This window comes from Miniopterus schreibersii (genome assembly GCF_964146895.1).
Source record: "Miniopterus schreibersii genome assembly, chromosome: 8".
In the NCBI taxonomy this organism is placed as follows: domain Eukaryota; kingdom Metazoa; phylum Chordata; class Mammalia; order Chiroptera; family Miniopteridae; genus Miniopterus; species Miniopterus schreibersii.
In genome coordinates, this window is record NC_138109.1 from 57,676,765 (window position 1) to 57,689,365 (window position 12,601).

Consider the following 12,601-nt stretch of genomic DNA (forward strand, 5'->3'; position numbering starts at 1 on the left):
AAAATGGGAAAGTGAAAAATCCCTTTGTAAATGTCTCACCCCATAGTTAAACCCCCCACTTAAATACTCAGTTGACTAGTGTAGACCCCTCAGAAATGTTCATGCATATAAATATACACATGTATATAGAATATATTTATGCAAATGAGATGTATACTATGTATACTGTTGAGTAACCTACATTTTCACTTTACATGTCATAGACTTCCATATAAGACATGTAGAACTACTTCAACTTTTTATTTTATTTTAATTTATTTTTTTAAATTCATTTTGAGAGAGAGAGGAAAGGAGAGGGAGAGAGAGAGAAACACTGATGTAAGAGTGAAACATCGAATGGCTGCCTCCTGCATGCCCCCAGCTGGGGATCGAACCTGAAACCCAGGCATGTGCCCTGACAGGGAATCAAACTGGCAAACTTTCGGTGCTCAGGACAATGTCCAACCTATTGAACCACACTGGCCAGGGCCTACCTCAACATTTAAAAAAATATATTTTTTATTGATTTCAACATTAAGTAAACAATCAAATGTACTGTGAACATTTTTTCTTTCTCCACTCTAGTTTCCTGAAACAAAAAAACAACAGAAAAATTAAAGAGTATGGAAAAAATGTACTTTCCCTCATATTATCTACTGAACTAAACATCATAAAATTATGGCCTTTCTTTAGTAATTTGTATCAGCAAGAATATTTAGGTGATAAGAAAACTTGGGGGACAATGGTGTACTATGTAAATAGAAACAACTACTACCCCCTGTAAGAATGCTCATTAATTCCTGGGGTCAGGGCATGTATTTTGTCAAAAACAACTAGAGCCAGACCCTGCTGCCTGTGTTCTCCCTCTCCCAGGCGGGTTTGGGGTAAGAGAAGGAGTGAAGGGAGAGAGGTAAGTCCCCAGAGTTCATGAGTTTTGTTCACTGATCCCAGCCAGGGCCAAGTAGATCCCTGGAAAAAGCAGGGGCAGACCCCTTTCCAGCCACAGCCCTCTTCTCTTACTCCGTCCTGCCCTTCTCTCTATACCTATTTTTAGAGTTCCTGAAAAGGATGCCGTTGGAAGGGAGAAGATTGTAGAGGGGAAAGACAAAAAGCAATATTCAAGTCTCAGGATGAGATGTGTGTCAGAAAGCTCCTTGGGTCAACCTTACTTGTTCCCACGTATTAGCTGAGTGGTCTGGGATAAATACCCTCTTCATTAGGCCTCTTGTACGCATGTGAAAAGCCAGGGATTCGGATTAGAGCTAGATGATGTGGGAATGCCTTTCGAGTCTTGACAGCTATGGCCCCTGCCTGATTCCTTTAGCACTGCTCGCCGCCTCCAAGGCAGTAAGAAGCAGCATGTGCTTTGGGTAGGGGTCATTAAAAAAGATCCAGGAACCTTCATTTTAAAACAACTGATTTTCCTACAATCATGTGTTTCTTTGAAAACAAGCATAAGGGGATTGGGTTGATCAGGATAATGTGCTTCTAGAAATATCTGGTGGCAGTAAGGCCACTGATTGATCAACTACACTGCTTATTTCTCCTTAAGGTCTATATACATCAGCCAGACTCTCCTTTCTTTGAGCCAGATTTCAGCTTCTCCACTCTTGGTGAGAATTGTTGATGAAACTGCGAAAGGTGCAGTAAGCTTCTCTTTCAAGACAGGAGAGAGGGCCTTACCTCCCCCCCATGACTTTACTTGAAATAAAATTAAACAAGTTCCAAAAAAAGTGTGCAATGGGAAAGGAAGGGATAGAAACCAATAGACTGGAGATTTCAACAAATTTCTAACAGATAAAAAGTGAAAGGGGTGGATTAATGGTTGAATTGGGCAGAAAATGCCACAGGTTAGAATAAATAAGATAAAATGACAATTAGGAACTTAAGGAAAAACAAATTCTGGACAATAAAGTCACAGACCACACATGAAGCAAACTACAATTAGGCATGCATAGAAGCAGTTAATAGAGTGCAAGAAAAGGCAATCCATTTGACCTTGATGCTAAAAATAGCCGCATTTCAGAGACCCAGAGGTTATAACATTGGGTCTAGTACAAAATGTTACCCTAGCATATTCACAATGGACAATGTTTATATGGATCATAATGAAGTATATGTGGTATATTGTTTTGTTTCTGTTTTTTTATATTATAATAAACTTTATTTTTAAACAGCTTTAAATTTACGGAAAAATTGTAAAGATATTACAGAGAGTCCCTCTATTATTAACATCTTACATAAGTATCATTCTTTTGTTATGATTAATGATCAAGTATTAACTAAAGCCCATACTTTATGCAGATTTCTTTAGTTTTTACTTAATGTCTTCTTCCATTTCAAGATTTCATCCAGGATCCCACATTTCATTTAATCACTCTGTCTCCTTAGGCTCTTTTTAATAGCAACAGTTTCTTAGACTTTCCTTGTTTTTGATGACCTTGACAGCTGAGGAATACTAATAAGGTATTGTGTAGAAAGTCCCTCATTTAGGATTTGTCTGGTGTTTTTCTTATGATTAGACTGGGGCTATGGGTTTTGTAACCCATTTTACAAGGTAAAATGCCATTTTCATCACAACTCAAGGCTACATACCATCAGCATGACTTACCAAGTTGACCTTGATAACCTGACTGACAGTATTTACCAGGATCTCCAATGTAAATAAAGTCCCCCCATCCCCACCTTTCCATGCTATACTGTTTGAAAGGGAGTATATAGGCTTTTAACTCCTAACGTCAGCCTGTAGATAAGTAGGAAAGCATTTTTTTGTGGTTGAAGTATAGAATGTAAATATTAATAATTTTGCTAGTGGTAAAATGTTGCCGACAAAAATGAAGAGGAAAAGGTTCATTTTATAGAGTAGGATATCCATGGATACTCTATTAAAAAGAAATAGAAATTTGAGTCCTCATTTAAAAATATTAAGGTTTAGTCTCAGTAGAGGAAATAAAACACCCTCATTGCTATTAAACATTGGGAAGAGAGGGTAATACGAGGAATGTGCTCATTTTCATAGCGTGGAATCCACTGACACTGAGTGCAGTTGGCAATCCAAGGAGAGAGCAATGGAGCGAGGTTGGAGTCAACAGGACACCACCTCACCCCAGATGAAATCAGGGGTTTCCTCTGCAGCGGGAACCGGAGCTGAGCAAGAAGAGGAAAGGCCGATGCTTTTCATTGGAAGTTCTTTCCTACTATTTGACTTATTACCATGTGCAGATTTCATTTGCTTTAAAACCAGATGCTGTGTAGAGTGGTTCCAGGACTCATGTTGGACCACCTGCTATGACCCAGCGTATGTCGCACCTGCCTTCAGTGACCCAAGCAAACCAGCCAACCGCCTAAAACTGCATTAGCACAAATCACTTTTGTTGAGGCAGGAAGCTCACTTCTGATAAAGGGATAATCTTCTTAGGTCTTTGATTTGTGGAAAACACTTTTTTTTTTTTAAAGGACTCTTTGTTCCTTTGGAATAAAGATTAGGAAGATTTCAGTTGCAAAAGAGAAATTGGCTGAAAGATGAATCAACCGTCTCTGGCTGAAAAGTATTGGCAGTCAGTAGAAATCCTCTGTGTGTTTAGCGTTTATACAACATGTTTTCGTTTAAAAGCCCTTTATTGTCATTAGCTAATTACCTGCCAAGGGCTGCAGGGTAGTTAGAGGGAGTATTGGAACCAAGCCAGCTTTAAGAGCTGGAAGATGTACATGTGTCTGGACCAGCCCAGATTCAGGGCGAAGCTGTTACCTCATTTCCCGCACGTGGATTGATCGGTTTATGTGTGGTTATCCAATCTCTAGGGTTTTTATTTTTTTCCCTCTAGGCTCTAAATCTTCTCAAGCATTCAAGTTACTGAGACATCCTAATAGGATGTCTTATAAGTATCTTGAAAAGAGTTAAACATTGGTAACAGTTTTAGGTTCATCATTAAATCAGAATCCCCACAGGGAGGCCTGAGTATTGGCACTTCCAGAAGGGAAGGAGGAAAGCAGGGGGGGGTGAAGACGGTAAACGGGGCCAAATTTATGGTGACAGAGGGAGACTAAACTTTGGGTGGTGAGCACACAACTCAATATACAGATGATGTCTTATGGAATTGTTTACTTGACACTTATATACTGTTACTAACCAATGCCACCCGAATAAACATAATTTAAAAAGTGCCCTAGATGATTCTAGAGTAGAGCCAGGCTTGAGAACCCCTGACTTAAGAAGCCAGTAGAGGCTCCTTCCCCTGCTCCCAACAATAACTATATCTACAAAGAGAATGAAATACAATATTTGGCTTGAGAGATCTTTTTATAAACACTGATTGTTAATAAATATTACATCTTGTTTTGTGTCAAATATATATATATATTTACATTATAAAAGTACTCAAGAAATTTGGAGAATATAGTAGAGGAAATATGTAGGCATGCCGATGTGTATATAAAAGGTCATCTCAAATAGATTCATTGTTTGTGTTTTGGAATTTTTCTTTCCATTTTATTTTTATGCTTTGTCCTTCTAAAAATATTTTTTTATTTTTCAATTACAGTTGACATACAATATTATATTAATTTCAGGTGTACAACATAGTGATTAGACATTTATATAACTTACAAAGTGAACACCCCAGTAAGTCTAGTACCCATCTGACACCCTACATAGTCATTACAATATTATTGACTATATTCCCTATGCTGTACTGTTTTCATTACTGGCAATTTGCACATCTTAATCTCTTCTCCTTTTTCACCCATCCCTTTAACCCCCTTCTCATCTGGCGACCATCAAAATGCTCTCTGTATCTATGAGTTTGTTTCTGTTTTGTTTATTTTGTATTTTTGTTCCACATATATATGAATTACATGGCATTTGTTTTTCTCTGTCTCACGTATTTCACTTAGCTTAATTCCCTCCAGGTCCACCCATGTTGTCACAAATGGTAAGATTTCATTATTTTTTTATACCTAAGGAATATCTTATTGTATATATGTACCACTTCTTTATCCATTCATCTATTAATAAACACTTAAATTGCTTTCATATCTTGGCTATGTAAATGACGCTGCAGTGACCATGGGGGTGTATATGTCTCTTCAATGTAGTGTTTTGGGTTTCTCAGGATAAATACCCAGAAGTGGAATTGCTGGGCCCTTCTCTGTCTATTGTTATGTAGCCTTTGTTATAAGGTCTATTTTGTCTGATGTGAGTATTGATACCCCCCCCCACTTGCATGAAATATATTTTTTCATTCCTTTACTTTCAGTCTGTTTGTGTCTTTGTATTTGAAGTGGGTCTCTGGTAGAGAGCATATGTAAGGATCTTGTTTTCTTATCAATTCAGCTACCCTATGTCTTTTGATTGGAACATTTAATCCATTTATATACTTAAAGTAATTATCGATAGGCATGTAGTTATTGTCATTTTATTATTCATATTTTTAACCTTTCCCCCCCTTCTTCTTCTTAAAGATGTCCCTTTAACATTTCTTGTAATACTGTCTTGGTGGTGATGACCTCCTTTAGCATTTTCTTGTATGAGATATGCTTTGCCTTTTTAAAAAAGATTATTGACATAGCTGTTATCAGATTCCCATTGTTTCGTGCTGCAAAAGTCATCTCTAAAAATGAAATCCAGTGAAATGAGGCAAACAGGAAAATTTATGCTCACAGTTGAACCAAAATAGAAATTCAGGTACCTGCAGAGCACGGGCCCATGGGAATATTCTCTACCCAGTGCCGATTTAGAACACTCAGACCAGCAGGAACTGGATAGAACACGTGCTCAATTTCTGGAGCCAAATACCGTATTGCCTATATTTGGTGTGTGGTTCCCTCTACTGGCTACACTAGGACTGTGCCTTTTTCTCTTTTTAAATAGTATTAGCGGTGGGTAAGGACTCTAAAGAAGGGGATTGATTAAACTGTATGTGTGCATGTTTGAATTTTGCATATCTGTCTATTTATTTGTGTTGCCTTAATGTAGAATTGAAGCTCTCTAAATACAGGAGATAACGCTGAGATTGTTTCCTTTTTATCCATTCAACGAACATTTTAAGGAGTCTACCATACTGTGCGTGTGTGTGGTGCTAGGGAGATAGAGACACAACAATGTGATCTCCACGGAGAGTCACAGCTAGGCGGGGTAACCTACTAAACAGGCCGTGGGTATTGCAGCAGAAGAGACAGAACCAGGAAGAAAGGGGACACCTTCCCAGCACAGCAGATCCTCCAAATCGAGTCTGTGGACTTCACAGATGTCACAGATGGCTTGCTCTCAACTTACTTAGTAAATTAAAATATATGAGAGGCTATAACACATTAATAATATAAAATGAGTGGCTATAATTCAGAGGTTTAATTGAGCCCCTTAAAGGGAGTAAATCTAATTTTCTAGAAATGTACAGTACTTTATGTAATGTGTACCCAAGGAAGGAAGGTAACTGTTACATTTTGAAAGCACTTTTGCATTGGAATTTTACCTTGCTCTTTTGGAAAGGAAATGCATATAAAACATATTGAGTTTTTCTAATTTGAGAAAGGCCCAAAGCACAGGACAAAATGGGGACTCTCTAAAGCATTCATGACCACTTCTTTTGATATACAATCTCTTTGACTACATTATGTACAATTATGTAAGATGATCTGGAGATTAGCTCAGTCATTTTTCTTCTAATCTGACACCCTGATGGTAATATTGGGTTTCCAAGGTTGGTCCCATGCACCAAAAACTTAAGCATGGCTATCTAGTTTTTATTATGTATGCGGAACCAGCAATTACTGATTGTGTGGTATTGGATGAGTAACTTAACTTCCTCTTTAATTTTACTCATTTGGAAAAACATGTAACCTACCTTTTCATAAGAATTAGAAATGAATCATGTAGAGTGTCTATGAAAATTTCTGGCACACAATAGCTGCTCAGTAGAGCAGAGTAGACACGTCTGAATGATAGATATACAAGCTTGGGCTCTGGAGCCAGGCTGCCTGGGTTTGAATCTTGGGTCTACTCTTTCTTTAGCTGTGTGACCTTGGGCAAGTAACTTTACCTCTCTGATCTCAGTTTCCTAATCATTCGAATGGGGATGATAACAATACCTACATCATAGGTTTATTGGGCAGAAAAAAACATGAGTTAATATATATAAAGAGCTTTTGAACATTTATTAATATCTAGGACTTAATGAAGATTAGTCATTATTTTAATGGCTATTCTTTTAGCTTTTAGAAACATCTGCATCTTTTTGAAGCTGTATATTAAAACCAGAGAGAGACATCTTCCCATTTGTGTAAAACACATCCATCAGCGCTGTCACACCAGCTGTTGTCAGCAGATTTTCCCTGTTGTGGCTCTGTAACCAGTGCTCACTGGACAAGTCCTCAGAGCCCTCCTTAGGAATCACTTTATGTTCACTTTGCTTCCTTTGGTATAAATTAGTAATTTTTCATTCTTGACTTCCCTCTCTAAGCATCTATGAATTCCCTAAAGAGTATGGGGAGGAGGAATTATTTGGAGCAAATTGGGAAAGCATTGTGAAATTAGAACTCCTCTTTTGTAACCCCACCACCGCTCGTCTACAACGAAATCATAGGATGCTGTCTGCGGTTTTCTGCGGATGGAGCTCTGGGTACCCAACTTCAGCCTCAGTAAACTCTCTTCTTTATTGGCGATCTTTAATACTCTTCCCCCTTAACACATGGTGACAATGTGCTACATACAGGCCACATAAAGGGGTAAAAGGAAGGATCTCCACATCCAAGGAGTACAAACAAGGAGCTAGACAAAGATATAACTAACTCATGAATGATAGCAAGAATCCCACTGTGATAACCCCTATTAGGGTAACATACAGGGAAGGAGATTCTGACTGAGAGCTTAGGGAGAGGTTTAAAAAGCGGCAACATTGGCAGTAAACCCTGAAGAACGGCAGAGGAGGAGAGGAAACAATAGAAGCAGAGCCGAGATGGGTAAAGGCACAGGAATGTGAAAACAGCTTATTCAGGGAACAGCAGGTGGTGCTGTGTAGTTGGAGCAGAAGGTACGTGGGCTGGGGGTTAGGAGGTGAGGAACAGAGGTCTCTGTGGCCTGGGGAGTCTGCTCAGCTAGGTCTTCTCCGGTGCCGGGACCGGGGTGGTGGGCCTTCTCCCACCGCGTCCTCGGGGTCAGGTCCTCGGGTAAGCCCTCATTCCCCCTCCTCTCTTCAGTCTTCTCTTGGCCTCGGCCCGCACATCCTTCTCACCTCTGCACTTTAGAAGTCTTGTTTTCCCAAAGGTCTTTGCTGCTGGTCTGGCATTTACTATCCTGTCACCTATTACAAAAGATATGGAAGGTGAAATGGCATAGGAATTTGTACAAAACATCGGCCCCTCAGGGTAAAAATCGGAGCCTAACAATGTGGGAACAGGCCCGTAGCCTGGCTAGACTCTGGGGGTGGGGGTGGGGGTGGGTGGGAAAGAGATAACAATGAAGAAAACTATGTTTGGCACATAGTTGGTGCTCAATTAATATCTGTTTAGGACATGAACTAGGGGACAGCTTGATGGACTCAGGTATTGTGAGGTGTCTCTGCGGTATGGCCACCTGCCTGTGTAGAAAACCCTTCCTGTGTGGAAAACAGGAAGGAAGGCAAGAGGTGACCTGTATATTCTGGCTCTCAGGTTCTTTGTGGTAGTTTTCTCTTTCAGGGAAGAAAGGTGTATGTGTGTGTGTGTGTGTGTGTGTGTGTGTGTGTGTGTGTGTGGCGCGCACAAATACAAAGTGACCCGATGTTTATTCCCTTCCAGCCAGGCCAATACGGAAAGATCTCAGGTTACAAATTCATTCCTTTTTGCCAGAAGGTAAGTTGGGGAGGGGGGCGGGGGAGATAACAGGAAGATAAAAGTTAAAAATGTCAGGAAAAGCTCAGTTTTACCTATGCGCTTGGCACGTGGGATAAAAGGACTTGGTTCTAATCTCAAAGAGCTTTTAGTTTGGAGGCCTGTAAAGGCAAGCGGAGTATTTAATGCAGAGGAGATGGTGTTATGACGGAGGTTAGCCCAGGGAGCTCAGAGGAGGGCTTTAAATAGAGCCCAGGGCCTTGCTACTGCAAGTGTGGTTGGATACCAGCAGCAGCATCTCCTGGAAACTTGTGAGAAATGCAGACTCTCTGGCTCCAGCCCAGACTGACTGGATGTGAGTCTGAGCTTTAACGAGATCCCTATCTGAATCATATGCACATTAACATTTGAGAAATACTGGCCTAGGAGGCGGGGATGAGATGTGGAAATATTTCCTGGAGGAAGTCAGTCCTGAGCTGTTTTGAAGATGAGTCCGGTTAACCCGGACGTGTTCCAAGCAGAGGGGATGACGTGAGAGCTGAGTGGCTCAAAAAAGCATAGGGGTTGGGGAACTGCAAGCGGCTTACCTGGCTGATCAAAAGGGAGAGGAAGGGAGAGGCGGGGAGGGAGAAATGTAGAAAGAGGGCAGGTGAGGCCGTGGCCAGATCCTGCTGGGTGTGCTCTAGGTTAAGGAGCGTGGCCTCCACCTAATCCCGGACGGGGACACTTGGGGACACGCACAGATTTGCATTCAGATCGCAGCAGCCCCAAGGAGCCTGAGGCCGTGGAGGTCAAAGAGCAGAGAAATGAATTAGGCAGCTACAGCAACAGTTCTGGGGAGCAAGGAGAGTCCGACTCAGGAAAGCGGCTGTGGGGACGGAGGGGGGCGAGCAGGGTGAAGAAGGTTTAGGAGGCAATCAGCAGAGGGGAGCCCTCGGTGCGGCCGGGGCCTGGGAGCTGTGGGCGGGCTGGGCCTGCCCCGGGCGCCTTGCAGGCTGCCGGCCGGGATTAGTGGGTGGTTGCTCGTGACGCCACCGGCAGATGGAAGGGTCAAGGAAGCGGGGCAGGTGAGGAGGGCAAGTTCAGCTTAGGTGACAAGAAAACAGGTATAGGAGAGAGAGAGAAAAGGGAACAGGAAAAGGGGGGGGGAGCTCAGCGAATCAATCCCGGTGCAGAAGCACAGCGAGGAAACCGTGGCCTGCCCGTTTGGGGGACAGCAGAGCTCGGGGCGCCTGCGAGCTTTCCCCTCCGGCCCTCTTTCCTGGACCTTGGTCCCAGCAACTGGTCTGACGCCCAAGCCGAGCAAATGGTTTCCTACCCTGGGATCGACTCCAGGTGGACACCATTTGCTCTGTGCAAAAAATAAAAATAAAAAAATAAGAAATAACCCGAGTTCAAGCTGCTCACGGCCATGAGGTGACTCGGTTCGCCCCGCGGGTGGGGGACTCTGCCCCAGCGGCGGCCGCCCCCCGAGTCCCGCGCGGCCACGGCCACGCCTTGCGCCTGTGAACTTCTACACTTCCATTCTTGCGCCTTACAGTTCAGAGCTTGATCATAGCCCGTCTGGAATCATTCCCATAATTGTTTCCTATTTAGCAACCTGTTCTCCCCTGCATACACGAGTGCTCTGAAAAAATAAAAAAAAAATGTCTCGGACGTCTGTGTCCTCGGGGCAGAAACTCCAAATACTTCAACATTTTCTGATCGGCCAATAGAAAGCAAAAGGTCGGCACGTGGCTTATGAGTTCGGGCAGGAGGAAGGTGTTCCCACCAGCGCCTGCCGCGCCTGCCAGGATCAAACATGGCGGGCGGCAGCCGGCCCGCCCTTTAACTCCCAGTTCGCGTTTCCGCGACCCCCGGCGGGCTCGGGCGCTTCCGCTCGCTACCTACCCTCCCCCTCGCGGCTCCCAGGGGGTCAGCACCTGGGAGCTCGGCTGCGGACCTGCTTCCCGCCCCCACTCGAGGTCCCGCCCACTAGCCGGCGCCAACCAATCGGAGGCCGCACCACGGCGACTGGCAGCGCCGGCTGGCCCCACCCCCCAACCTCGCTGTGGCCTGCGGCTCCCGGGCCGGTAGCGTCGCTCTCGGTCGCGCGGACTGGTAGTGTGGAAACGCGGGTCCCCGACGCTCGTTGCCGGCCACAGCTCAGCCCAGCGCCGCCGAGGCTTTCGGCCCGGAGCCTCCGCCATGGACTTCGAGGACGGTAAGCGCCGCCCCTGGCTGGTGGCCGCGGTGGGCGGGAGGCGGGGTGGCTTGCGCTGGGGGTCTGTTTACCGTCTCAAGATGGCCGTGTGGGCTTTGTTCTGCGGGCCCCAGGCCGCTCGCCCGCCGCCGGCCGCGGGCCCTGTGCCCCGGTCGGCCCCTGTGGGACCTGCGCCCCCCCCCCCCGACGTCCCCCCGCCCCCCCGGCGCCCGCTGTCCCCGGGGACCTGGGAGTTCCGTGCCGACCTGGGCGGGGAAGGACGCGCCCAGAGCGCGACGGCCTCCGGACTCCGGCGCCGGACTCGCCCCGGCCCCGGTGCGTGGAAATTGCCCCGACGCCTCCAACTTCCCGGTCTCGGGCAAAGCGGCCGGCAGGCTCCCGCTCCTCGCTTGCACTTGCCCGTAGGGCAGCGACCCATTTAGTAAATCCTCAACCCCAGGTACAATTTTCACAGGCTTGTTCACAGTGATGGTTCTGGTGTTCTTAGTTTAAGATGAGTTTAAAGGGCGTCTCCAAATGACAAGTAATAGGTAGATATCTGTACAGAATAGAAAGTAAGATATTTCTGGTTAGCAGACGGGGATATTTACTCACCACAATCACCTGGTCGTTCATCCCTAATTTGAAATAGTTCTGAACCAAAGCATTTTCCCCCAGGTTGTGCAGGGAAGGGACGAAAGTTAAAATTCCGGCACAGCATCACATGCCCTTCAAATTCAGATCTGGCCACAGCCGCCCGGGTTGGTCTTAATCGCTTAAATGACCTGTATTTTATTAATGCCTTTTAGTCGTCTCTTACACCAGTTCTTTAAACCATTTTCACACGCTCACAAAGGAAACGAATTTGGTCTTCACCTTGTCTTTGAATCTTGCCCAACTTTGGTAGGAATTGGTGTCAAGATAAAATGAGTGTGTAATGACTGCTTTAGAGGGTCGTGAAAGGGGGCTTGTGAATGATTCAACTGGATTTAATCCTGAGTAGCCAGGCATTTTTGAATAAAACCAGTTCACTAACAACTAGTTGTAAGCCTCTACCCCCCCCCCCAGTGTATCTTTAACATTGAATGTGTTTAAATCTTAGCATTTGAGTCCTAATAAATGATCTTTTGATCTTTGACTTCATGCCTCAAAGAGTTCTGCCAAATTTAAGTGGACTGGTATAACCTTTTTGTGGATACTTTTAAGTTACTTTGTAATAGAAAGGTCACCTATTAACAGTAGCACACCCTGGTGTTTAGTTTTAGTTAGACTTTGACTAATTTTGATATAGATACTTTTAAACAATGTATAAGTAGTTGAAGTGCCAGAGTTGGGAATTAAATTTTAAAATGTATTATGTTTTCATGTTGGAGTTTGATGACTACCAGCAACACCCAAGGTACAGCAAAAGCTACTAAGGTCAGGTGGGTTGGGTAACAGTGAGAGTGGTCCCACCCCTCATAAGGGAATCCATTTTCTGTAGGGAATTGAAAAACAATAATAAAACTTAGTATATTTGCTTTTTATTATTACCATGTACCTACAATTCTAAATAGTGTCGTTGATAAAAATACTCCCTCTCTCATGCCCCCTCCTCACCCAATCACTATATTTGGGGCATGGTGTTTGACTAAC

General features: G+C 44.0%; 1 protein-coding gene across 2 annotated transcripts in view; it reads left to right on the forward strand.

Annotated features, from left to right (window-relative positions):
• The first annotated feature begins 10,528 nt into the window (after positions 1-10,528).
• Positions 10,529-12,601, forward strand: part of ZNF326 (zinc finger protein 326) — a 30,081-nt gene continuing 28,008 nt past the window's right edge. Inside the window, exon 1 of one of the 2 annotated variants that reach the window (XM_081144527.1) lies at positions 10,529-10,987. In XM_081144527.1, coding sequence (XP_081000653.1) covers positions 10,972-10,987 — 16 coding nt within the window. In that variant the 5' untranslated portion in view covers positions 10,529-10,971. The remainder of the gene's footprint in view (positions 10,988-12,601) is intronic. The other variant, XM_081144528.1, reaches the window with a different exon arrangement.